The sequence below is a fragment of the Loxodonta africana genome, chromosome 11 (genome assembly GCF_030014295.1).
Source record: "Loxodonta africana isolate mLoxAfr1 chromosome 11, mLoxAfr1.hap2, whole genome shotgun sequence".
Classification (NCBI taxonomy): Eukaryota; Metazoa; Chordata; class Mammalia; order Proboscidea; family Elephantidae; genus Loxodonta; species Loxodonta africana.
Genome location: NC_087352.1, coordinates 1,110,474 through 1,138,248, shown reverse-complemented (window position 1 = coordinate 1,138,248; position 27,775 = coordinate 1,110,474). Strand labels below are relative to the sequence as shown.

The 27,775-nt window shown below is 39.7% G+C and overlaps 1 protein-coding gene across 1 annotated transcript; it reads right to left on the bottom strand.

Moving 5' to 3' along the window:
- Positions 1-3,764: 3,764 nt before the first annotated feature.
- ZNF567 (zinc finger protein 567) lies at positions 3,765-26,325 on the bottom strand. The gene is made up of 8 exons (XM_064293231.1): positions 26,245-26,325; positions 25,618-25,713; positions 24,698-24,795; positions 22,649-22,722; positions 16,009-16,157; positions 10,219-10,375; positions 9,867-9,953; positions 3,765-6,112 (listed from the first exon to the last, which is right to left on the bottom strand). Exons 5-8 carry the CDS (start codon positions 16,054-16,056, stop codon positions 4,389-4,391), a joined length of 2,016 nt encoding a protein of 671 aa, XP_064149301.1. The 5' UTR covers positions 16,057-16,157; positions 22,649-22,722; positions 24,698-24,795; positions 25,618-25,713; positions 26,245-26,325; the 3' UTR covers positions 3,765-4,388.
- Between the last annotated feature and the right edge of the window lie 1,450 nt (positions 26,326-27,775).

Genomic DNA, 27,775 nt, shown 5'->3' with positions numbered 1-27,775 from the left:
AGGCCACACCCCAGGGAGACTCCCCTTAGATCAGGGATGCAAATTGAGTAAGGATGTTGCATCCCATCCAAATCTTCATTAACGTGACCTAATCTGCATGATTAACATAACGGACAATACACTCCCAAATGGGACCATAATGACAGACAATAGAGGCTGGAGTTGACAACATCACAAAATGGAGGATAATCATCACAGAATGGAGGACAACCACACAATACTGGGAGTCATGGCCTAGCCAAATTAACAGATATTTTTGAGGGACACAATTCAATCCATGACAGAAGCCTAGTAGGAAAGAGAATGGTGCAGAGTATCGGCCATATTTCCAAACTTGATGCACACATACATGCACACACAGATTCAGGGATCCTGCACATCAGCAAACCTCAAGCATAAAAAACGTAAAGAAATCATGCAAGGCACAGTAGTTGTCAAACTACTGAAAACAAAAGATAGAGAAAAATCTTGTAAGTAGACAGGTGAGAAAAAGACATGACGTAAAGGAGAAAAATGTTAAGAAGTGTGACTTTTTATCAGAAACAATGGGGCCAAAAACAAGAGAAAAACACCTTCATGTGTTGAAAGATAAAAAAATCCTGTCAACCTAAAATTTTATAGTGAGCAAAAAATATGATTCAAAAAATACATTTTCAAATAAACGGAGTCTTAGAGAATTACTCGCCAGCAGACCAACAAGAACTACTAAAAAGAATTCTTCAGGCTGAAGATAAATGATACCAGGTGGAAATTTGTATCTATGGGAAGAAAAAATAGCAATAGAATCTAAAGGAATATACTTTTTTCACTATGTTCTGTAAAGACAATTGACTGTTTGACAAATAACAAAATATATACCATCAGACACACACACACACAGAGTGGAATTATACTGTTGTATAGAGTCACTATGAGTCAGAATCGACTCGACAGCAGTAGGTTTGGTTTTTTGGTTTTATCATCACATATTTGTGAATTAGTATAATATTAATTGTGAACCATGAAAATAAAGGAGGCATATTTTTAGTCCCTAGAGCAACCACTGAAAACATAAAACAAAGAAATATAGCTAATAAGCCATCAGTGGAGATAAAACACTTAAGTCCTATGCAGAATTACTTGTCTTGAATCTGCTCCTCTGGAGACTTGCTAGTTGGCCCAATAGAGGGCATGACAGAAGGAGGAGAGAGGGGACAAGTACGAACAGCAAGATGTTAGATTTAAACACGGAAGTGATATTAAACCATATGTGGATTTAATTTTAAACAGAAGATTTGAAAATCAGAAAAAATTGGAAAACATCTCATCTGCAAGTTTCGGCTTTAGCAGTTACTTAAAGTAAGGTAACTTTATGGCCAAACAGTTGTATAATGCCTTTTCAGTGCTTCTTTCCCTGTCAGCCAATTCTGACAAAACATCTGTCAAATTCCAGAGATTTGCATGAGAACAGCTTACTACCCAAACCCACTGCCATCCAGTCGATTCCGACTCATAGCAACTCTATAGGACAGAGTAGAACTGCCCCATTGAGTTTCCAAGGAGTGCCTGGCAGATTCGAACTGCTGACCTTTTTGTTAGCAGCCGTAGCATTTAACCACTATGCCACCAGGGTTTCCCTATCAGCTCACTACAGGCCTTGAGAAATAAGATGAATATTATGAAGTGTAGACTACAGGGTTAGGATTTTTATTTTCCCCTAGAATACCGAAAGAGTCTGAGACTGGCCTCCTTTTTTGAATTTCCATTGCAACATGCAAAAATGCACAGAAGCAGTATTTCTTCTAATAGCACCCCTTTCACCCCCTCTAAATTATATATATTAAGGTAGTTATAACTATGAGAATAGGAGATTACAACTTGGAGACATCTTGAGAAATAACTGTTAATGGGAGGATAAATATGGGGATATCCAATTATACAAATACTTTAATGATTTGTTTATATAACCTGATATACTGGGAGCTCCTTTAGAAAAGCCTTAATAGGAAAATCTTAATCATCTTTGGGTAGTAACTATGTTTAGTTTTTCCACTTAAAAAACTATGAGTACACCACACTTTCTAGTTCCTCTTACTGAAGACCTATCAAACCTGAGTGCAAGCCCCATGTACAAAAATAAAATGGGACTATGGATACATTGGAGCCCTGGTGGCACAGTGGTTAAGAGCTCAGCTGCTCATCAAAAGGTCAGCAGTTCATATCCACCAGCTGCTCCTTGGAAACCGTATGAGGCAGTTCTACTGTGTCCTATAGGGTTGCTATGAGTCAGAATTGATTCGACAACAGGTTTTTTTTTTTTAATGGATACATTGTAAACAAAATGACAATCAGTAAATCAGGAGGCAGGAAGGCTCACATAAGGATGCCACAGATATATTTTGTGGCAGCCAGTGAAATGTCTGGGGAAGCAGAAACAAGAGCGAACAGAATGCCCATGAGAAAGTGACTTGCATATTCCCAACATTTTTAGTTGGTCTAAAACAAATTTATTTAAACCATGCAGTACCCATTGAGACTGCACATGCAAGAAAATGAGGTAGGCTTGCATCCTTGATCGCGAGTGCAATTCTTTGGTTATTCACCCTTCCTGAAAATATAGATCTTCCAAACAAAATAACAGAATCTCTACGTTTTCTCAGGAGTTCATATAGATCCTACAATCTAAACCATTTGTTCTGGTTATTTTAATTTGTCCACTGCCTGCATTCTAAAAAAAACTCTAAGCATAAATACTGATTATTAAAGATAAAATTTAAAGTTCCGTCCAGACAAAGCATCATATATTTTGCCCTATGCCCCTTTCAGGTATAAATTTTGTGTCATGTATGTTTCTCAGCATCCACCAATTTCTTTTGGCTGACATTATCTGCCACCCCAGTGCTTTCAAGCTTGTTTGCATTTACTATCAATTGGTAAACTCTTTCCCCAGAGGGCCTGTTTAATATTTTCAATGTCATATACTTGTACCATGAACTGTTTTTCCTGTTTACTAAGATTTGGCTTATATCCATTTAATTAAAAAAAAGAAAAAGCTTATTTCTGTTGAATTTCATTATACATAAAGCTTTTATATATGTAGTGAATGTTGGTTATGAATAATCTTCCCCAAGAAGTATTCAGCAACACTTTTCAAGTTCCTCAAAGAAAAGATGCTATAGAAGTTACTGCCTTAGCAGATTTCCAGTTTTCAAGAATCACAATCTCCCCAATAATTTTTCTTTTAGGATTTTCAGAGACCCATATTTTCTGTGGTGATCAAGGTATACAAGGTATTTTATATAGAAAATATTTCTTATACTTTTGTGACTCCTATTTTTTTTTTTATTATACCTTTGAGCTTTACCCACCTATTTCCCTTTTTAACCTCCCTTTCTCTAGTATGAATTCTTTGATGTTGCACAAGGTGTACGCTATGACAAAAAGTACCACTATAATCATGACAACTACAGGACTTCCTTCCGATACAAAATCTCTGGTGTTGTGTAACGTTTGGGCCACAGCTAAAGGACTTTCTACATTTATTATATTCATATATCCATGACTAAAGGCCTTCTCACAACTATAACATTATAAGCTTTTTCATAGGAATTCTCTAGTTTGAATGACTGCCACAGACCTTTCCATATTGGTTACATTAAGATTTGTTTCTCGCCAAAATTAGATGCTTGGCTGAAAATAGTATAGCCGAAAAAATCGTACACCATCCACTTTTAGGTATAGAACCAACAGAAACACACACACACATCAGAGGACACATACAAGAGTACATGTAGCAGTGTTTTTATTATAACACAAAAATTAAAAAAAATATACAAATGTCCCCCAACAGAATAGTGTATTCTTAAAATGGAATAGTATACAGAATGAAAATACGCTACTGCCATATGCAGTAATGTATGAATCTTAAAAATGATGTTGAGTGAAACAAAGACACAGAAGAATTCATGATGTATGATAAAAATTAAAATATGCAAAAACTACTTTATGGTATAAGTCAGGGAAATGGTTATCTTTGGGGAAGTAACAACTACTTTTTATTCCAGAGTTCAATAAGAAATACAGCTTATATTTTCTTTCCCTTATGGAGACTGGTGCTTATACCTATATCTTGCCACTGCATGTATGTGTGTGTATGTATATATACATACACATGCACACACATATATGTATGTTTTAGTAAACTGATTCAGTAAAAATTTTTTTCAAATAGCTTCACTGCTGATAGAGTTCAGTAACAATAATTATACCCCTTTTGTATGCTAGTAAGCAAAACATGATTAAATTGATGAGTTATTTCACTTGTGATTAAAATTGTTAACATGTTTAAGCATTTTTTTTTTAACTAAAAAGTTTACAATGATTTGGAAAGGCTGCACAAAGAAATCACATTATTTATTGCATTCCATGTTTTCTCCCTTGTGAGTTCTCTGATGAGCCATGAGGTTTCTCTTGTAACTGAAGGATTTACCACACTCATTACAAATATACGGTTTCTCCCCTGTGTGAGTTCTTTGATGTACAATGAGATTTGTCTTCTGGCGAAAACACTTCCCACATTCATTACATTTATATGGTTTCTCCCCTGTATGAGTTCTTTGATGATGAATGAGATATGACTTCCTGCTAAAGGCTTTCCCACACTGAGAACATTCATAGGATTTCTGCCCTGTATGTATTTTCTGATGCACAGTGAGGGTTGCTTTCTGGCGAAAGGACTTTCCACATTCACTACAAATATAGGGTTTCTCCCCTGTATGAATTCTCTGATGTAGATTGAGATTTGTCTTCTGACTGAAGGATTTCCCACATTCGTTACATTCGTATGGTTTTTCTCCCGTGTGAGTTCTGTGATGATCAATGAGGTATGACTTCATTCTAAAGGCCTTCCCACAGTGAGGACATTCATAGGATTTTTCCCCTGTATGTGTTCTCTGATGTGCTACTAGGGTTGTTTTCTGGCGGAAGGACTTCCCACATTCATTACAAATATAGGGTTTCTCCTCATTATGAGTTTTCTCATGAAGAGCAAGGGTCGTCTTCTGGGAGAAGGACTTCCCACATTCATTACAAATATAAGGCTTCTCCCCTGTATGAGTTCTTTGGTGTACAGTAAGGTTTGCCTTCTGATGGAAAGACTTCCCACATTCTTTACAAATATAGGGTTTCTCCCCTGTATGAATTCTCTGGTGTAGAGAGAGAGTTGTCTTCTGGCGGAAGGACTTCCCACATTCATTGCATTCATATGGTTTCTCTCCCGTGTGAGTTCTCTGATGACGAATGAGGTGTGACTTCAACCTGAAGGCATTCCTACATTCTGAACATTCGTATGATTTCTCCCCTGTATGTGTTCTTTGATGATCAGTGAGGGCTGTCTTTAGGCGGAAGGACTTACCACATTCATTACAAACAAAGGGTTTCTCTCCGGTGTGAGTTCTCTGATGATCAATGAGATATGACTTTCTTCTAAATGCATTTCCACAATGATGACATTGGTAGGGTTTTTCCTCTGTGTGAATTCCCTGATGCAGAATCAATACTGACTTCCTGCAGAAGGATTTCCCACATTCAGTGCACATGTGTTTTTTTTCAATATTGGTTGCTCGTCTCCTTTTACTGTATTCAGATGGGTTTGCCCCTCTGTAAGCTCCATTATGTGTAATTAAGCCTCCCTTTTTAAGGAAAAATTTCTCACGTTCATTATATACAGGTGGCTGTGCTGGAGTTTCCATCTTCTGATACTGAATAAGCACTTCATTATGACTGACAGCTTTCCCACTTTGATTATGGGATTTGACTCCAGGGTGAGCTGTCTCTTGCTTAGTATTGAGGAATGATTTCCCATATCCATTACATTCACCAAGTCTCTTTTTTGCAGGGCTTAGATTATTGATGATTAATTCTGAAACATTTTTAAAAATTGTTCCATGAGTACCATACTCAGAAGGTAGATTTTTTGAATTAACAGAGTTTTTGCCTAGAGTAAATGTCTTTTTGTATATATTACCTTTCTCCTTAATCAGTTTTTTGTGGTTGATGAATACAACTGATCTAGAATATTTATCTTGGTGTTCCTTTGATTTCATTAAGAAGTCTTCAGCTTTCCAGCTTTCTTCTAGAAAACAATACAATTAATAACAATTTGTGAATCTTCACACATGTACTATGGAAAGGAATTGTACTAGGGCTGAGTGGTTTCAGGCCTAGCATATGGGCCAAAAAGGACCCAGGACAAATTACCCCCTGGCTGGGAAAAACCACAAAACATAAACAAGAACCCTGCTTCAATGTGAAAAAGGATGAAAAAATAAGCAATGAATACTAGTACCTTTTGCACCAGAACTTCATAAAGTGAAATGAACACAAGAAGCAGCGAGCAGAACACTAAGAATGGTAATGGAGGGGTTGTTGCTTGGATAGGTGGATTCAGAGGCAATGACCTGAGCCTACCCAGGACACTATAAACTATAAGTAGGATGACCAAGAAAAGTTTGTTCAGAGAATATACGAGAAGATGGATTACTTTTGGAGGGCAAAGATCAGACCATATCCTTTCATATACTCATCCCCCGATTACTGTGATAAAATGCTTCCAGTTGGCTTTCTCCCTCTCTCTTCAATGGCAAATTAATTTTTTTCCAGCATCAATTTTCTAGTGTTTAGAAAATAATCCTATAGTCTAGGCTCAAGTCTTCCGTATAGCTGGAAATCATTTTCTCTTGTAAGGGGAAAACATTCCCAACAAGAACTTTAAAATATTCACTGCTGTATTCAGATAGCTGTTACCATCAATTAACTCTTTCAGAATTATTCAATAATGAAACTCCTGACCATTAATTCTAACTATTCCTCTTTTCAATTTGCTTAGTTGGTTTTCCAGGTTTAGGGAAAGACTGGTTAAAGTCTTTCCCAATGCAGTAACATTCCTTAACTCCAGCTTTTCACATGGGGAACCACAGGGTGGATTAATTCATTAAACTTAACTTGTATTTTTCTTATGAATTTATAGCTATACTTTACTTTTGTTATACTGCTAACAGCCGCATCTAGTGAACAGTGTTAAAAATGGGCTCAGAAATCATCTATTTCTTCTTTGAGTCTATTACCTCTAGTACGAACATATGAGGGATCTTCTGTAAACAAAATTTTACATCACCTAGATTCACTTTTTATATTCACACACGTTTTCAGACTTGTCTACTTACTTATCTGATAAGTCCCACCCATAAACAAATAACATGTGCTTCAGTGAGACCTAGTATTTATTGGTACATAAATACCTTACTCCTTCTTAATCACAAGCCTCTGGTTATGTTCTTTTAGTCAGTTAGCTTGCCTTTAGTCTTATTTCTACTCATGTTTAGAGACCCTCAAGAAACTGCTACTGTTTCATGATTTCAAAAACTCTTCACCACTTCCCCAACACTATTTTCTTAAAAATAATTATGCTCTGAAAAATACATTTTTAACAATTCTGTTAACCTTCTACTGAATCAAATATTCCATAAAAGCACAGATTTTGATAATCTATGTTCATAGAAAGGAGCATTTTATTGGCTGTCTCCACTGAAGCCTTCTGAGTTTATATCAACACTGTATATCTTAGGGTCACTATGAATTGGAATCCATACATGTAGGCTTTGTCATCCCATCTGTTTTTTTTATTGTGTTGTGTTCTCCTTTCCAGATACTATATATCTTTTAAGTCTCAAGATTTTTTTCTTCATGAGTTATTCCATATCACATTCACTTTTCCTTTTTCTGAATTCCAGTACTAATTACTATGACACACACACACAACAACACGTTTTTTTTTTTTCTACGGCAACAGCATTTTTTTTTTTTTTGGTATATCTTAGGTAGGTGGTTATTTGGCAGAACAGCCATTTCAATCAGCATCTATAAGGACAATGCCAGAGCAGGTATACTTAAAAGGAACTTCTCAGTACATGCTTTCTGAATGGATGAGGAAGGTATCAACTGACATAGCTCCAGGGACAATTAATGAAGTAACTACTAAATATCTAACATGCTTCACATTAAAGAAAATTCAGAGGGTCATATCTATGGAGGAAAGAAACCTTAAGCAAAAATCATGTGCAATTAAGTATCAAATTATATGATTATATCCAAGAGTTTTGTGTGTGTGTCATAGTAATTAGTACTGGAATTCAGAAAAAGGAAAAGTGAATGTGATATGGAATAACTCATGAAGAAAAAAATCTTGAGACTTAAAAGATATATAGTATCTGGAAAGGAGAACACAACACAATAAAAAACAGATGGGATGACAAAGCCTATATGTATGGAAAACATTTAGGAGACTAGGTCATAAGTCAAGAGTTTTCAGCAAGAAAGAGAAGTAACACTGGAAAGACCAGATGAGACCTTAGTGTGGCAACCTTTGAAAGAAATTAATAAATAATGACAAATAAGAGGGAGCAAGTATTTGAAAAATGACTAAGATGCAGTTTCAGTACCTTGTCAGGAAAGTAACGATATAAATTGAAAGATTTCACATAAAAATTAAGGCAAAGACAAACAATAATTACAGTAATTGAGGCATGAAATAAGATAGTTGTCATTTTCTATGATGTCTGACAAATGACAACATGAGAGAATGTAGATAATACAAATTATGAAGACATCAAAAAGAAAGGATGACAGAGACAGAAAAATAAACCTGACATCATGGTGGGGAAAAACAATATAGAAACAGATAATGGGAAAGAATTTTAGAGGTGGGAAAGTTAGTGATTTTCATATCTGATACACTGTAACAAAACAGGTGATCATCAGAGCGTAGTATTCCTGAAGGACTAGAGTGGATGAAACAAGGAGCTTAAGTCCTGAGAATGGATGAGATTATTATAATTTGAGGGAGTTAATAAAGACAGATTCCTTTAGAGATCTGAGACTGAGAGTCCAGTGAAACAATATGCATTTATTAAAAAAAAAAAAAAAACTCCATGACTCTTTTGTGCCAGGCATTACTCTAGACAATATGGCCACAGTGGTGAAGAAAACAGATCAAGTCATAAATAAGCATTCAGGGGAAGAGAATGAGAATGAGTTAATTTTATCAAAACCAAGGGTGATGAGCAGCACTATAAAATGAAAACCATAGAGGTTTTCTGAAGAAAATTATGACTCTGAAATTTTCAACCTGGGGTGAGGGAAGTGGGTTTTAAAATTAACACCTAAATTGTGGTGAAAATGAGAACTGAGAGTACAGAAAACAAATTGGCATTAAGAAGAAAAATATGAGGCAAGCATTTTCTCTTTTTTTAAAGGCAGATTTAAAAATGCCTAAAAAGAAATCTGCCACAATGGCTACAAGACAGGAGACTGAGAATGTGAAAAAGAGACAAAAATCAAGAAAAAAGATCTAAAAGAAGGAAGGCTTATAGTAAATTTTGGGTAAGACTGAAATAAAGGAGCCCTGGTGGTGCAATGGTTAAGCACTTGGCTGCTAACTGAAAAGTTGGTGGTTTAAACCCACCCAGCAGCTCTGCAGAAGAAAAGACCTGGTGATCTGCTTCCATAAAGATTACAGCCAAGGAAACCCTATGGGACAGTCCTGCCATGTCACATGGGTCACCATGAACCAGAATCAATTCGATGGCACTCAACAGCAAAAACAAGAGTGGAGTATCCCTGATAACGTCAACAAGACTAGGAAAGAATGTATTTGAGGACGGTGATATCTCAAAGTATGGTGTTCAGTGTTTGAGGCATGAGGTCACTTCGAAGATTAGGAGCCTTTAAGAGGACACTCCTACAACATTTTCAAGGTGCCACCCACAACCAGACCACTTGTACGATGTAATTGCCACTAGATTGCATCTGCCTGGGACTCAGAAACTCACCTAAGTAGGTATGACCCGCAAATGATGTCCATGGCTCTTCTCCTCGCTCCAACTTGAGGATCACATCGGGCTTGGTCATGTGACACCCTGATAAGGAAAAATAAGACTAAGCTCAAGTTGTTGGGCTTCAACACCTGTGAAGATGCCTAAGACGCAGTTTCAGTGCTGAGAAAATTACAGTATTCATTTGTGGATCAGCAAGCTTAGCACTCTGCACCAGCCAGGTGATACCACCATCAGATTTTTTGCTAACTGAAAGTTAGTTCATCATCCTTTAGCCCTGGAATTCAGGGTTACACACTCTGAAATTAAATGCGTGTCACTTAAAGTTTCAAGCAAGAGTGTTCCTTACCCACAGAGACAAGGTGGCAATAGTTTTCCAACATCACGTCCATGTACAGAGTCTTCTGAGCAGGATCCAGGTGTTGCCACTCCTCCCGGGTGAAGTTTACAGTCACGTCTTTGAATGACACTGATCCCTGTAATGGATTGGAACGGTGACCCTGTTCCTTTGTAGCATCCATATGCAAATGTAAAGGAAGGCTCTCATTTCATTGTTTCGTGGTTTATAGTGTAGAGAAAAGATAAAAAATCAAGGTAGAAATACCTACCACTGCATTTATTTAGTAACTCATTCTAAAAGTATTTACTGTAAGGTCACTTTGGGCCTAATAACTGTTTGAGTTTACTGGAGAGCCAGAACACTGTCCATGCTCATCAGAAGCTATGGTTTCAGAGACATGTTAACACATATCTGCAAGAAGGTGCTACAGATCAGTGATAGAAGTACTAGGTTAGTAGGCACCACAAGGCAAGAATAACTTCTTAGGCTTCACTTAGGAGGTAAATGTTTTTTCCCTTTAACATGGATGTGTTATGCAGGAAGAATATGGTTTCAAAAATGCATGAAGGCTCTTCAGAAAGTTCAACACCGAATTACCATATGACCCAGCAGTCCCACTCCTAGGTATATAACCAAAGGACTTGAAAGCAGAAACGCAGACATACCCGTACACCACCGTTTACTGCAGCGCCATTCGCAATAGGTGTAACAACCTAAGCGCCCACCGATACCGTATATACAGACAGCGGAATATTACTCAGCTGTAAAGAGAAATGAACCTCTGATACATGCTATGACACAGATGAAACTTGACAACATGACGCTGAATGAAATACCACCACGAGCTGCTGTTGAGTCGATTCCGACTCATGGCAACCCCATACGTGTCAGAGTAGAACTGTGCTCCACAGGGTTTTCAATGGCTGGTTTTTTGGAAGTAGGTTGCCAGGCCTTTCATCCAAGGCATCTCTGGGTGGACTTGAAACTTCAGCCTTTCAGTTGGCAACCAAGTGCATTAACTGCACCACCCAGGGACACCTGAGTGAAAGAAATCAGACACAGAAGGACAAATACTGCATGATCTCACTTATAGGCAAATGTAGAGAGACCAAAGTTTAACAGTGGTTCCCAGGGACAGACCAAACCAAAACCCACTGCCATCGAGTCTATTCCGACTCATAGTGACCCTATAGGGCAGAGCAGAACTGCTCCCATAGGGTTTCCAAGGAGTGCCTGGTAGATTTGAACTGCTGACCTTTTGGTTAGCAGCCGCAGCAGTTAACCACTACACCACCAGGGTTTCCCCCAGGGATGGAAGGGAGGGGGAAAGGGAGTTACTGCTTAAGGGGCACCGAGTTTCTGTGAAGGATGATGAAAAATTTGAAAACAGTGGTGATGGTTGCACAAAATGATGAATGTAATTAATGACACTGAATTATAAACATAAAAAATGTTGAAATGGCAAATTTTCATGTATATATAATTTTTTTTAATGCTAAGGGTTTTTTTGTTTTTTTTTTAATTGTACTTTAGATGAAAGTTTACAGAACAAACCAACTTCTCACTAAACAATTAGTACACACATTGTTTTGTGACACTGGCTACCAATCCCACGATATTCAACAGTTTCCCTTCTCGACGCTGGGTTCCCAATCACCAGCTTTCCTGTCCCCTCCTGCCTTTTCATCCTTGCCTCTGGGCTGGTGTGCCCATTTAGTCTCGTTTTGTTTTATGACCCGTCTAATCTTTGGGATCGACTTGACGGCACTGGGTGTGGGTTCTAATCTTTGGCTGAAGGGTGAACCTCAGGAGTGACTTCATTCCTGAGCTAAAAGGGTGTGTGGGGACCATACTCTTGGGGTTTCTCCAGTCTCTATCAGGTCAGTAAGTCTGATCTTTTTGTTATACATTTTCTACTGCAGTAAAAAAATGCATAGAGGAACATAATAGAGGGTATTTAAGAAAAGCTCACAGCAAACTCAATGGTGACAAACTGAAATTTTTCCTCCTAAGATCAGCAACAAGACAAGCATGTCAGCTTTCACCACTATTATTCAATATTGTATTGGAAGTTCTAGCCAAAGGAATGAGGCAAGAAAAAGAAATAAAAGGCAACCAAATTAGAGAGGAAGAAGTAAAACTATATTCACAGATGACATGATCCTATATATAGAAATCTCAAAGAATACACCAGAAAGCTACTAGAGGTAATAGGTGTAGTCAGCAAAATTGCAGGATACAAGGTCAATGCACAAAAAAATCTGTTGTGTTTCTATCAACCAGTATAAATAATCTGAAAAGGAAATTAACAAAACAATTCTATTTATGATGGTATCTAGAGAACAAAATCACCAGGAATAAATTTAACCAAGAAGATGAAAGACTTATACACTTAACTACAAAACACTGCTAAAAAAAATTAAAGAAGGCCTAAGTAAACAGAAAGACATCCTCTGTTCTTGGATCAGAAAGCTTAGTATCATTAAGATGTTGAAACTACCCAAAGTGATCTACAGATTCAATGCAATCTTCATCAGAATCCCACCCGCCTTTTTTGCAGAAATGGAAAAGCCAATCCTCAAATTCATATAGAATTGCAAGGGACCCCAAATGGTCAAAACAATCCTGAAAAAGAACAAAGCTGGAGGACTGACACTTCCTGATTTCAATGCTTACTACAGAACTTCAGTAATCAAAACAATGTGGTACCGACATCAGGACAGACATGTAAGTCAACAGAATAGAGCTGAGAGCCCAAAAATAAATCCATAAACCTATGGCTAACTGAATTTCAACTAAGGTGCCAAGTCTACTCAATGGGGGAAGAACAGTCTCTTTAACAAATTGTGCTGGGACAATGAAGCTGGGTCCTAACTTCTCACCACACACAAAAATTAATACAACATGGATCACACTCTTTACTTGCTCAAGGTGGTAGAGGACAGAATTTAAGGCCAGCAGGGCAGCTTGAAATTTAGGGAGACATCTGGAATTGAGAGGACTGCAGAGAGAATGAAACCAAAATATGAGTATAAACCATACCCCCCACTGGCTGATAGTTAAATTGTGCATGTCTGTGGAAACTACAGGAGGCTTAGCAAAAAGCAGAAAGAAACCAGAGAGGGCTCTTTCCTTGAAAAACAGAACTGCACCCAGTAAGATTTCTGAGCCTTCTGCTTTTTTTGACTGAGGGCATTCCACAGCCTTTTCACAGCTCAAGCGCAAGAAAAGTGAAGTCTTATTGGATTGAGGTGTCAGAGCTTGGGGCTGACAAAACAGCTGGAAAGGCGTGAACCCCTGGAAGCAAGAGAATTGCAGAAAGGAAGCCCTCATATCTAAGTATACACTTACTAAATCCTTGACTGAAACTAAGTTATAGGAACACAAGGGAGAATGCATCCCTCCTACCAGGGGACCAGGTCAGAAGCGTCAGCTGGAAGCCTGAAGAACCAGGGGAAGTATCAGCGGCTTTACACAGAGGGGAGAGACAGAGCTTGATGTTTTATCCCAACTTAATTGGAAGTTTAATCACCTGCTAGAACAAAAACCCGGTAATCCTCAGAAAAACGTAACAGACACAACAGAATTCAGTCACGATAACACATTAAAGGTCCAGGTGGCACAGGCATTTCACCCTTGACTACTAACCTAAAGGTTTGCTGTTCGAACCGATCCAATGACGGGTAAAAGGCATTTGGCTTCCATATAGATTACAGCCAAGAAAACCCTATGGAACAGTTCTACCGTGTAACGCATGGGGTTGCCATGAGTCAAAATCAACTTGATGGGAAGTAGGTTTATATATATGTATGTATGTGTGCGTGTGTGTGTATATATATACATATATAAAAGAGCCCTGGTGGCACAGTGGTTAAAAGATACGGCTGCTAGCCAAAACGTCAGCAATTCGCATCTGTCAGCGGCTCCTTGGAAACCCTATGGGACAGTTCTACTCTGTCCCACAGGGTCACTACGAACTGGACTCAACTTAAGGGCAACAGATTTATATATATATATATTATTCATAATGCCCAATTTTCTAGAAAAAAAATTACTAGACATGCAAATAAAGCAAAACAAAAAAGGAGGGGGAATATGACCCATACTCGGGAAAAAGACAGTTATAAAAAATAATTGTAGTGGGCCCAGATGTTGGATTTAGCAGACAAAGGATGCCACAAAATAAATTTGTTTTTATTTTTTTCAGACATTTAAACTGTAAAAATCATTCTTAGCTGTAGACAAAGTAAAACTTTTTGTCTCCAAAACTTCTTTTTATTATTGTGGTAAAATACAGAAGGCATTGGTGGTTCAGGGGTAGCACTCTCACCTCCCATGCAGGAGGCCCGGGTCCAACTTCTAGCCAGTGCTCCTGCAGTGCGGCCACCGCCTGTCTGTCGGCAGAGGCCGCCATGTTGCTACAATGCTGAACGGGTTTCAGCAGAGCTTTTAGACTAAGACAGGCTAGTAAGGCCTAGCAGTGGACTTCTGAAAATCAGCCAGTGAACACTCTGAGTCACAATGGTCTGATCTGCAACCCATCACGGGGATGGTACAGCACCGGGCAGTGTTTCATTCTCTTGTGCATGGAGCCACCATGAGTTTCGAGCCAACTTAATGGCAGCTAACAACAACATACGTATAACAAAACATATGCCATTACAACCATATTTAAGTTCACAGTTCAATGACATTAAAGACCTGTGTGACATCTGGCGTCCACCTGTATTTCCCACCTCTCAGGTTTACTGGGCAGCTACTTCCCTACTGACAGTATGTGCTGCCTGCAGGTGGGATCTGTATGGCTGTTTGAAATGGAAGCAGTGGGCGTGTGCCGCCAATTCCTGTTTTTACAGGGTATTGTAAGGGGTCATGCTTTTGGCTTTTGTACACCAAGATAAGCCTTGTGAGTATATTTCCGGGTTCCTCTGTGTTATCTGGAAGTTGTGTTTCTCATGATGATTCCACGTTCACGATAATACCTCAGGCACCTGCATGAGACACAGTGCACCTGACGTACCACCAGTCTACCCCAGGGGCCAGAGGGACATATGTGTCCCACATAATATAGGTATCAAAATCCATATTACCTACCAAAAATTCAGACACACTCAATGATTCGGCATGCATTCCATTAATGAAGAAATGTATTGACAAGAAATTAAAAGTAAAAAATAATTCAGTCATGAAAGGGTTACGATCATGTTGTGCCAACCATCACCACTATCCATTTTCAGCTGTTTTGCATTCCCCTAAACAGAAACTCAGTACCCCACAACCAATAACTCCCCATCTTCCTCTCCCCCAATCCCTGCTAACCACTAACAATTTTTGTCTATATGCATGTGTGTGTTTTAAGTCTTTTATATAAGTGGAGTCATATGGTATTTGTCCTTTGTGTCTGATTATTTCACTAAGCATGTTTTCAAGGTTTATCCACACTGTAGCACGTATCAGAACTTTATTTCTCTTTATGGCTGTGTAATATTCCATTATATAAATATACCACATTTTGTTTATCCATTCGTCTCTTGATAAACACTTGGGTTGTTTACACCTCTTGGCTCTTGTGAATAATGCTGCAAGGTATACTGGTGTACAAGTATCTGTTTGAGTCCCTGCTCTCAAGTATTTTGGGTATGTACCGAGGAGGAGAATTACAGCATTATATGGTAACAAGTCTATGTTTACCTTTTTCAGGAACTGCCAGACTCTTAGTGGCTGTACCATTGTACATTCCCACCACCAAGAGATTAGAGTTCCTGTTGCTCTACTTCCTCGCCAACACTTGTTACTTACCTTTTTCCTGATATTGGCCATCCTAGTGGGTGCGAAGTGGTATCTCATACCGTTTTGATTTGCATTTCCCTAAGGAGCCCTGGTGGTGCAATGATTTAAGTGCTCAGCTGCACTCCGAAAGGCTGGTGATTCAAACCCACCCAGTGGCTCTGTAGGAGAAAGACCCGGTGTCATAGATAGAATTGTGTCCCCCCAAAACGTCTGTCAACTTGCCTACGCCATGATTCCCAGTATTGTGTGACTGTCCCCTATTTTATTATCTTATATGATTTTCCTAGGCATTGTAAATCCTACCTCCATGATGTTAATAAGGCAAGATTAGTGGCAGTTATGTTAATGAGGCAGGACTCAACCTACAAGATTAGGTTATGTCTTAAGTCAATCTCTTTCGTGATATAAAAGAGAGAAGCAAGCAGAGAGAGAGGGGAACCTCCTACTACTAAGAAAGAAGAGCCAGGAGCAAGCGCATCCTTTGGACCCAGGGTCCCTGCACTGAGAAGCTCCTAGATGAGGGCAGAATGACGACAAGGACCTTCCCCCAGAGATGACAGAGCTGGGACCCTGAATTTGGACTTTGCCTCACAGACTGTGAGAGAATAAATTTCTCTTTGCTAAAGCCATTCACTGGTGGTATTTCTGTGAGAGATAACTAAAACACCTGGTGATCTGATTCTGTAAAGACTACAGCCAAGAAAACCCTATGGGGGCAGTCCTACCTTGCCACATGGGGTCATATCCTTTGGAATCGACTCGATGGCACCCAATACCACCACAAATGACTGATGATATTGTGCATGTTTTCATGTGCTTACTGGCCAACTGTATATCTTCTTTGGAGAACTGTCTATTCAAAATTTTGCCCATTTTTTAATTGGGTTGTTTGTTTTTTTCTTGTTGAGTTCTTTATATATTCTGGATATTAAATTCTTATGAGATATATAGTTCCCAAATATTTTTGCTCATTCTGTGGATTGTCTCTTTATGTTCTTCATAATGTCTTTTGATGCACAAAAGTTTTAAATTTTGATGAAGCTGATTTTATCTATTTCATCTTTTGCTGCTCAAGCTTTTGGTGTCATACCTAAGAATTCTTTGTCGAAAACTAGGTCTTGAAGCCTTACTGCTGTTTCCTTCCAATAAACATTTTAACGCTTTTTATTATGAACAGAGGTATCATGCATATGGCCGCAAAAATATTAAAAATGGAGGAGCAGTAAACAGAACTAAAAATGCTGCAAGATTTATGTATTTTATCTTAATATTTCAGTATTAACTCCAAGTAAGTTGTGACAGATTTAACATGCTGAACTCTAATGACTAAAGACCAGATGAGTTGTGGGATGACATCAAGGACATTATACAAGAAGAAAGCAAAAAGTCTTTAAAAAAGACAGCAAAGAAAGAAAAGACCAAAATAGATGTCAGAAGAGACTCTGAAACTTGATCTTGAATGTGGAGTAGATACAGCAAACAGAATGATGAGTAAAAGAACTGAAAAGATTTCAAAGGGCGGCTCAAGAAGACAAAGTAAAGTATTAAAATGAAATATGCAAAAACCTGGAGTTAGAAAACCAAAAGGAAGGAAGAACATGCTTGGCATTTCTCAAGCTGAAAGAACTGGAGGGAAAAAAAAAAAAATTCAAGCCTCGAGTTGCAATACTGAAGGATTTTATGGGCAAAATACTGAACAATGCAGGATGCACCAAAAAGAGGTAGAAGGAATACATACTCACTGTACCAAAAAGAACTGGTCAACGTTCAACCATTTCAGGAGGTGGCATATGACAAAGAAACAATGGTACTGAACAAAGAAGTCTAAGCTGTACTGAAAACACTGGCGAAAAACAAGGCTCCAGGAATTGACGGAATACCAAATAAGATGTTTAAGCAAATTGATGCAACATTGGACGCACTCACTTGTCTATGCCGAGAAATTTGGAACACAGCTACCTGACCAACTGACTGGAAGAGGTCCATATTTGTGCCCATTCTAAAGAAAGTGATCCAACAGAATACAGAAACTATCAAACAATATCATTAATATCACACTCAAGTAAAATTTTGTTGAAGGTAATTCAAAAATGGTTGCAGCACTACATTGACAGGGAGCTGCCAAAAATTCAAGCTGGATTCAGAAGAAGACGTGGAATGAGGGATTATCACTGCTGATGTCAGCTGGATCTTGGCTAAAAGCAGAGAATATCAGAAAGATGTTTATCTGTGTTTTACTGACTATTCAAATGCATTTGACTGTGTCGATCATAAAAAATTACCGGTAACATTGCAAAGAATGGGAATTCCAGAACACTTAATTGTACTCATGCAGAACCTGCCCATAGACCAAGAGACAGTCATTTGAACAGAACAAGGGGATACTGTGCAGTTTAAAATCAGGAAAGGTATGCGTCAGGGTTGTATCCTTTTGCCATACATATTCAATCTGTATGCTGAGCAAATAATCTGTGAAGCTGGACTATATGAAGAAAGACTCGATATCAGGATTACAGGAAGACTCATTAACAACCTGCAACATGCAGATCACACAACCTTGTTTCCTGAAAGTAAGGAGGACTTGAAGCACTTACTGATGAAGATCAAAGACCATGGCCTTCAATATAGATTAAACCTTAACATAAAGAAAACAAAAGTCTTCACAACTGGACCAAAAACCAACATCATGATAAAAGAAGAAAATGCTGAAGTTGTCAAGGATTTCATTTTACTTGGATCCACAATCAACGCCCATGGAAGTAGCAGTCAGGAAATCAAACAACATATTGTACCTCTTTCAACTGTTAAAAAGCAAAGATGTCACCTTAAAGATTAAGGTGCACTTGACCGAAGCCATGGTATTTTCAATTGCCTCATATGCATGCAAAAGCTGGACAATGGGTAAGGAAGACCAAAGAAGAACTGATGCATTTGAATTATGATGCTGGGGAAGAATATACCGTAGGCTGTGAGAAGAACGAACAAACCTGTCTTAGAAGAAGAACAGCCAGAATGCTTCTTACAAGAAAGGACTGCGAGACGTTGTCTCATGTACTTTGGACATGTTATTAGGCGGGACCAGTCCCTGGAGAAGCACATCATGCTTAGTAGAGGGAGTAGAGGGTCAGAGAAAAAGAGGAAGACCCTCAGCAAGATGGACTGACACAGGGGCTGCAACAATGGGCTCAAACATAGCAATGATCGTGAGGATGGTGCAGAACTTTGAAATACACAATAACCAAAAGAACTGAAAGGAAAAAATTATAGTTGAAGATTTCAACCTTCCTCTGTCAGACACTGCTAGAGCAAGTAGGCTGAAAATTAAGCATATGAAGGCTTTACCAGCACAATCAACCAATCTGACCTCTCTGATGTTTAGAGAATACTCTAACAACCTAACAGGACCAGAATAAACATTCAAGAGTATACAGAATATGCACTACCTTAAACTACATTCCGTGCCATAAAGTCCCCGTAAATTAAAAACAGTAGAAGAAATCAAAGAAACTAAAAGCTGACTTGAAACTATCGATGAAACTGATAAACCAGAGAGACAAAGGAAAAGAGAGAGACACAAATTACAAATAACAGGAGCAAAAGAGGGGGCATCACTGCAGACTGTACAGTGATCAAAAGGATAAACTATACTCTGGACAACATTATGCCAATAAATTTTATAACTTAGATGAAATGGAAAAATTCCTTGAAAAACACAAACTAAAAAAGTTCACTCAAAAGAAAGATAACCTGAGTAGCCCTATTTCTGCTGAACTTACCACAAAGAAAACCACAGGCTCAAATGGCTTCACTAGTGAATCCTAACATTTAAGGAGGAAATAATACCAACTCTACACAAACCTTTTCAGAAAACTAAAAGAGAGAGAATATTCCCCAACTCGTTTTATGAGGCAGTACTACCCTCACACCAAAGCTAGACAAAGTCATTACAAGGAAACTACAGAACAGTATCCTTCATGAACAGACACGGGAAGCCTTAATAATATTAGCAAATTCATCAAGCAATATATAAAAAAGCAGTATGTTTTAACCAAGTGAGGTTTATCCTAGGACTACTAAGCTAGTTCAACATTTCGAAATTATTCAGCATAATTCACCGTATAGAGAACAGAGAAAAACTGTATGACGCAAAAAAGCCTCTGGTAACATTCAATACCCATTCATGATAGAAACGCCCAGCAAACTAGTAATATGGAGGAACTTCTTCAACCTATTGAAGGACATCTATGTATAACCTACGCTAATATACGCATGTGAAAGGACATCTATGTAAAACCTACGCTAATATACGCATGTGAAAGGACATCTATGTAAAACCTACAGCTGAGAGACGTATGTGAAAGGACATCTATGTAAAACCTACAGCTGACAGACGTATGTGAAAGGACATCTATGTAAAACCTACAGCTGAGAGATGTATGTGAAAGGACATCTATGTAAAACCTACAGCTGACAGACGTATGTGAAAGGACATCTATGTAAAACCTACAGCTAATAGACTCATGTGAAAGACTGAACATTTTTCCCCTAAGATCACGAATAAAGTAAGAATGTCTGTTCTTACCATTTTTATTCAATATTATAAAGCCAGAAATAGAAACAAAAGGAATACAGATGGGAAAGCAAGAAGGAAAAGTCACTATTTGCACATGACATGGTTGTCTATGTAGAAGATCCTAAAGAACATGAAACAATTACTGGTACTAGAATAAATGAGTCTAGGAAGACTGCAGGTCAGTATAGAAAAATCTGTTACATTTTCATATAAAATAAATGAACAATGGAAAAGTGAAATAAAAATCGGTACCATTTACAATAGCATAAAAGTATGAATACCCACTGCCGTCGAGTTCATTCCAACTCACAGCGATCCTACAAGACAGGGTAGAACTGCCTCAGAGTGTTTCCAAGGAGCAGCTTTTGGTTAGCAGCCTGAGCTCTTAACCACTGAGTCACCAGGACCCCAAAATCATGAATAGCTAGGGACTAATGTAGCAAAACATTTGCAAGACACAGAGATAAATGTAATAAAACACTTCCAAGACTGGTACACTGAAAATAAAACATTACTAAGAGAAATTAAAGATTAAAATAAAAGAGAACATCACATGCATGGATTGGAAAAGTCCGTATTGTTATTAATGATTACTGTTCTTGAATTTGGGAGCCCTGGTGGTGCAGTGGTTAAGAGTTCAGCTGTTGACAGAGGGTCAGCAGTTCGAATCCACCACCTGCTCCTTAGAAACCCTATAGGGCAATTATATGCTGTCCTGTAGGGTCACTATGAGTCGGAATCAACTCAACAGCAAAGGGGGTTCTTGAATTTAAACTGTTAATGGGCATTCTGATCCTTTCCTTTCCCCTAACAGGCTGTCTTACACATTCCTCTGAGGTGTTCTGGATCTAAAGCATAAGAAACACAAAGATATGTAAGCAGCACTGGTGGGAGCACTTGGAGGACCGGAAAAGAACTTTAGTGTGTTACACAGGAAGACAAGTGACCACTGTGAGAGAGGCACTCAAACAGATGGGATGGAGGAACTATGACATGAGGAACAGGATCTGCCAGGAAATAGCTGTACAGCAGAAGAAACGATATCTAACTGGGTTACGTGCATTAACCACTGGGTAGGTGGTGGGGTCATAAGCAGATTGGAAAAAAGCAGAAAAAAGAACAGGATGGTAAAAGGACATATGAGGTGAATCGTGGACATGTGCTTGAAGTCTCTGTGGAGCACGCAGGAAGTGATATCTCATTGGAGGGTACATACAGGTTCTGACACTCCAGACAGGTTTAGGATTAAAATTATTTGGGCATCATTAGAATGATAGTGGTAGATTGTGAAGAAGGAACTGAAGACTCTAAAGAGAAGAGAACCAACAGACATAAAGATAAGTTTTCTTAAAAAAAAAAAAAAGAACGAGGCAGTGTAGTGTATTTAAAACCAAGACTACGGTATTTCAAAAGTTAGTTCAGTATATTTGCATCCAAATATAAAACTAGAAGATATGTATTTCTAAAACCATCAGAATACCAGAAAGAATGCCATTGGTAGGTCACAGCTTTTTTAGGAATTGTTATTTAGCAGCTATAAGCAAACTGAAAAACCAGACAGTAAAAAGAGATTCTCAGATGCCAATCGTATCTCCAATTCTGAAAGTCTTGAAAAACAGGGCTTCTTGCCACTTATTAATACTGCAATCTATCAATTCCACCGCCATCTTGATTTACTGGAAAACTCAGGTCTGTGGACATGATTAAAGCTTTTCTAAGCACTCATCCTTTAGATAGCAAATCACTGTCTAGACAAGATAGCTTCCTTTAGTGATATATTCTAATGTAGCTTGAGGGAATGCATGCTTCTTTCAGCACGGCTTCAGGGAGAAGCCTGAGAAAGGAGATACTGAATGATATACCCACTCAGTTAAAATTAGGAGGAACATCTGGGGAAGGTACAGGCTTATCTGACTAATATGGGAAGATATAGGGGCCAGGTGCCTAAAAGGGAACCCTTCCTTAGGACAGGAAAGCAAATGCTCAAATATCCTTAAAAAAAGCGGGGTGTGTGTGTGTGTGTGTGTGTGTGTGTGTGTGACTATTTTAGAAAGGAGAGAGCAAATATTACCTCACCTGAGCCATGGTTTTAAGATATGCAAGAGGTGACCAGTCCTCCTTTGGGCTTCTCTTTAGAAAAAGGGCAGTTCCTAAGAAGCAAAGACAAAAAAGAAGCCACATGAGACTACACTTGGCTCACAGGTCCCTTATGATTTATGGCTCAGTTAAAACTGCCTCCATTTCCTTTGCTTTGGTCCTTGGCCATATAAATATGGGGCGGAAAATGAGCTCGATAAAATTTCCTTTCCCCAATGCCAGCTACACGCTCTTGGGGCGGCAGGATGATTTTGGGAAACCTCTCGCCTCCAACACTGCCTTTCTCACCTATGCAGCTCACTGATACTACTTTCAAACTGCTGTCCATTAAGGTTGCACCAATTTATATTATCACCATCAATATATGAGAATACCTGTCGCCCAACACCCCTGGTAAATACAGTTGTTAAAAACGTTTTTATGCTTACCCATCTATTAGGTGTAAATTATGATTCTAACTTATATTTTTCTTGCTGTGAGGATAGTTAAGTTTTTTTTGTTTAAGAAACAGTTCTTGCCTGTGAACCATCTCCTGTAAGTCTTAGATTTTTCTCTTGGGTTATTTTTTAATTCCAGATTGGTATTTTAAAGGAAGAAAATTGATCCTTTATCTGTGGTATGAGTTACTAATAATTTTTTATAGTTTCTCGTCTGACTGTGTGTTTTTTGTATGCAAAAATACACTTACAAAAACAAAAACAAAACTATTTGGCCATCTGGTTTAGTACAACCATGTATTCAATAATCTGTATTTCCTCCACTGATCAAAACTACTATTTTTATTATATACTTTCTCTTACATCGAGCCCTGGTGGTACAGTAGTTAAGAGTTTGACTGCTAACCAAAAGGTCGGCACTTCAAATCCACTAGCCACTCCTTGGAAACCCTATGGGGCCATTCTACTCTGTCCTGTAGGGTCACCATGAGTCAGAATCAACTCGACAGCAACGGGTTTGGTTTGGTTTTTCTTTTACATATTTGAGTACATCTGGACTTTATACTTGCTTCCACTGATTTTTCATTTAACTGCCAGATCATTCTATAGTAATTAGTTTTACAACGTATTTTAGTATCTGATAGGGCTACTTCCCCCCTCATGATGTTTCTCTTTCAGAATTTCTGGTTTATTTTCTCGTAAGGGCTTTAGAAAGTCCAAAAATTTTACTGAAATTTCAATGAAACTGTACAAAATGGTAGGGAGTTTTGACGTCTTTATCAAGCTGTATCTTCCTGTCCTTTTACTCAAGTCTTAATTTTTGGGTCCCTCAGGAAATTTTTTTTTTTTTGCACATTATACAGTTTACTAAGTTGATGTCTTTGTATCTCATAATTTTGATGGACATTATGAATAAAATCTGTTTTCCAGAGTTTCCTGATACATATGCATGGGCACATACATGTATATGAAGCCCACTGATTTGTTCATATTGTTTTCCAACAATCCTCCTGGGTTTCTAAATTGTTATCACTGATGATTTGTATCAGTATGCTAAATTAGAAATCTTTTCTTTCAGCTTCAGCTGATATTCCAAAGATAGTGAGTGAAACAAGATTTTTCAGTGTCCCTCATACTAAAGTAACATAAAGCAGTTGGCTATAAAGTTTTGTGACCATTAAACATCTTCAAGAGGTTGAACAGGCTGCGAGAGGAGAGTGTCTCTTTAAGAAAGTAAATTATTTTTAGAACATTGTTTCCAGGGGGAAGAAAAGTGGAACCAAAGTGATGACAGAATGCTTGAGAACAATTTACATGTTTCCAGAATTTCGGAGGGCAAACTGACAGAGGTGGCTAATTTTCACCCAAGCTCTAGATGGGGACTCCATAGATGAAGCCTGCCTGGGTTACCTTGGATCTTGTCCAAAAGGACTGCCTGGGAGGACAACCAGACCCATCAGCAGGGGTAGGCCACCGCATGCCCAGAGGAAGCATGAAGAGGCAGCCGGAAAAAAGACGGTGCTCATGAAAAGGAAAGCTCATCTGGAGAATCCCAGCATGGGTGTTCTCTTGGAAGGCAAATATGACTTACACGAAATTATAATGGTACCAGTCATGTTAACCTCTTCTTTTCCCTGACTTCTCTTCCCATTTCTAGCTCCCAGTCAATTAGAGCTGGAGACCACCCACCTAGAGGGAAAGGAGACAAAATAGAGGTGGGGGAATTAGAGAAGAAACTATCATGTACCCTTTCACAAGGCAGGTTTCCAGCAGGAGGGAGTTTTTGCTTTAAAAAAGTTTGAAGTGTTGATTTTTTTTACAGTGAGTATTTTATTTAGCTAAGTTATTGTTTTATTAAGAGATTGAGCTTGTGTTTAAATAGTCAAAAAAATGTTTTATTATCTTAAAACATCTAAAATTACTGACGCTGCCCAGGAATTAATCCAGAAGAAAAATTTCACCCAAATTTTCAGAGTGGCAATTGCGGGAGAAAGTTTTTTTCTGTGTGCTCCCAATGGTATTCTGTTCATTTCAACATATTATTCATTAGCCCATATGGAGTTTCGCAGTATATAATCCTGTTGTTAGCTGTCATGGAGTCAGCCCTAACTCATGGCAACCCCATGCACAATAGGTTCAGGCTATTGTGATCCATAAGGTTTTCACTGGCTGACTTTTGGAAACAGATCAATCGTCAGGCCTTTCTTCCTAGTCTCTTAGTCTGGAAGCTCCCCTAAAACCTGTTCAGCATCATAGCAAAGACAAGCCTCCACTGACAGATGAGTGGTAGCTGTGCCTGAGGTGTGCTGGCTGGACTCCAACCAGGATTCTACCACTGAACCACCACTACCCTCATACAATCCCACCACCTGGAAATTATTTTAATTTTACTTCTTCCTCTCCATTAAAAACAAAAAAAACAAAAACTATTTTACTTGTTTAAATACCACAGAGTCTAATTCTACAGGCACATAAGATGGCCAATATTCACATAACCTAAAGAATACATACCCGACTAGACAGTTATGCTCCCAGTTTCTCAAGCACTCCATTTCAGTCACAGAGTGACCCACACTCATAACCACTGTGGATGTGCACACGAAATACCTAAAAAATTAGACATATTCGGTTACAGTATCACCCACTACACAAGTAGCAATCCCACAGACCCCTATGCCATGCACCACCTCACAAAGCCCGTAATTCTACACAAAGTAACAAAAATTCCCTCACAGACCCCTTACTGTTACCTCTCCACAATCGCATACAGTCTCAAACACAAATCAACTCGCCCTAAGTTAAAAATCAGACACAGAGACCCTATCGCTTTTATCAACAGTCGGTTCCACAACGTCATACGAAGTAACACGCGCCCAAACACACAAGAGACAGGCGCAAAAAGCCACACAAGCTGAGCGCCTGCTGTGTGCCTGCCGGGCTTTGGGGTTTTCCTCGGGGCGAGGGGGGCACGGAGAAAACAGACAAAAACCCAGCCCTCACGGCGCTTACTCCCGCCTCGGGCTCCCGGTGCCCTCCTCGGTTCTCTCGGCCCAGGTTCCCGCTGCCCTCCTCGCTTTCCCCAGCCCAGGCTCCTGCTTCCCTCCACTGCCTTCCCTGGCTCCCACTTCCAGTCTCCACCTTCCCACGGTCCCGGCATCACACGCCTCCTCCGCGATCGGCGTACCCCCGCCAGCCTCACCCTCGGCCACTGGCCAGCCGTCTGCGCCTGCGTCCTCCGGCGCAGGCTGGACCTCCCAGGAGCCTCCGCGGGGCCGGGCCAGAGCAGCGCGGCCCTTGCCGCCTGCTTCTCGGTATTAGGTGTTCATGTCGGCCTTGGACTACATTTCCCACAGATCCCCGCGCTGCGCTTGACCTTTGACTTCTAATTCCCCTCAGAAGTCCGCTATCTCCTAGTGGTGAATTTGGGTGATCCGTGTCCTCACGTTGGAGGCGCTCACGGTGAGGAGGCTCCGGGCTTCTCCGGGCGCGGACGAGTGTGTGGAGGCCGGAGCTCAGGCCTGTGAATGCGCGTGTACGTGTGTGTGTGTGTGTGTGTGTGTGTGTGTTGTTTTGCGTTTGTGACCGTGACGAGTCTGGGGTGTGAGCGCGGTGATGAGGTCTTGGCGGGTGAGTGTGCTGGTGTGTCGCTGCTCGGATGCGGGATCTTGTGGGTGGCCGTGATCGGCTGAGATGTGGGGTTTGTGACACTGGGCAGTTTGAGATCGTCCATGATGTGCCAGTTGTGACCGACCGTGAGTGTGACTGAAGAGCCTTTTTTATTCAGTGATGCTGTTGGAGTTCGGTTGTGTATCAGAGTACAGCTTCGTTCTGCAGCTCTGGGTGTGAAGATGGACCGAGGGGGTCTGTGGAAGATCTCCCTGAGAGGATGTATACCCGTGCCTGTGAAGACGTCGAAGCCTGTGTTAACCAGCGTCCTCCTGCACTGAAGTGTGGCTTGTGGTGGTGGTTTTTTTTTTTTTTTTTCCAGCAGGGCACTCAGTCTCCCTTCTGCCTCTAGTGCCCAGCCCGGTGCTGAAAACGGGCAGTGAGTGTTGCCCGCCCAGACACCAGTCGTTTCTTGACACCTGTATCCCTGGGTTCCTTTCCCCGCTGCTTCCTCTGTTCTCCTGCCTCGGAGCCACATGGACCACAGCTGCTGAGAAATGGTCATCAAAAGGACAGTCAGATATTAGAGTCACATAATAAAGGTAGCAACAAAAAACACTAACTTGTTTTTGAGATGAGGGTTTTAGAGTTGGAAGTATCCGTTAGACAGTCTCCTAGGAAGACATGATGGGGAGAGCCCAAGAGTAGAGGACCTCCTTTGGGAGCTCTGTGAGGGCAAGTTCCGTGTTTCAGAACCACATCGTTCCCAGAACTCTCTTCCGGGAAACTGCTGTGAACTTGGAGAAAGTCGCCAGCCCTAGGTAGCAGTGACCCTGCCTTTCCCTCTGATACTGAGAAGGGTTAGCAGTAGGCCAGTCTCCCTTTTACTTTCCTCTGGGTATGTGTGTGGTAGGTGATGGGAGCTTGGGTTGCACTGAAGAATTTGTAGTGACTTAGCCAGCCTGGGCTCCAAGGAAGGTCTGGTGTTTGGTGATCCCTTCTTCCCCTCACTCCCACTCCCCTGCTGCTCTCTAAAAGCCAGGAGGAAAAGGAAAGCATTACT

Excerpts from the sequence above, each read along its gene's own strand:
- ZNF567 (XM_064293231.1), bottom strand. The coding sequence starts at position 16,056 with ATGAGATACCACTTCGCACCCACTAGGATGGCCAATATCAGGAAAAAG. Across the intron at positions 10,376-16,008 it reads TGGCCAATATCAGGAAAAAG|GAACAGGGTCACCGTTCCAA; the intron begins GTAAGTAACAAG and ends GATGCTACAAAG. Across the intron at positions 6,113-9,866 it reads TGCGGGTCATACCTACTTAG|AAGAAAGCTGGAAAGCTGAA; the intron begins GTGAGTTTCTGA and ends ATTGTTTTCTAG.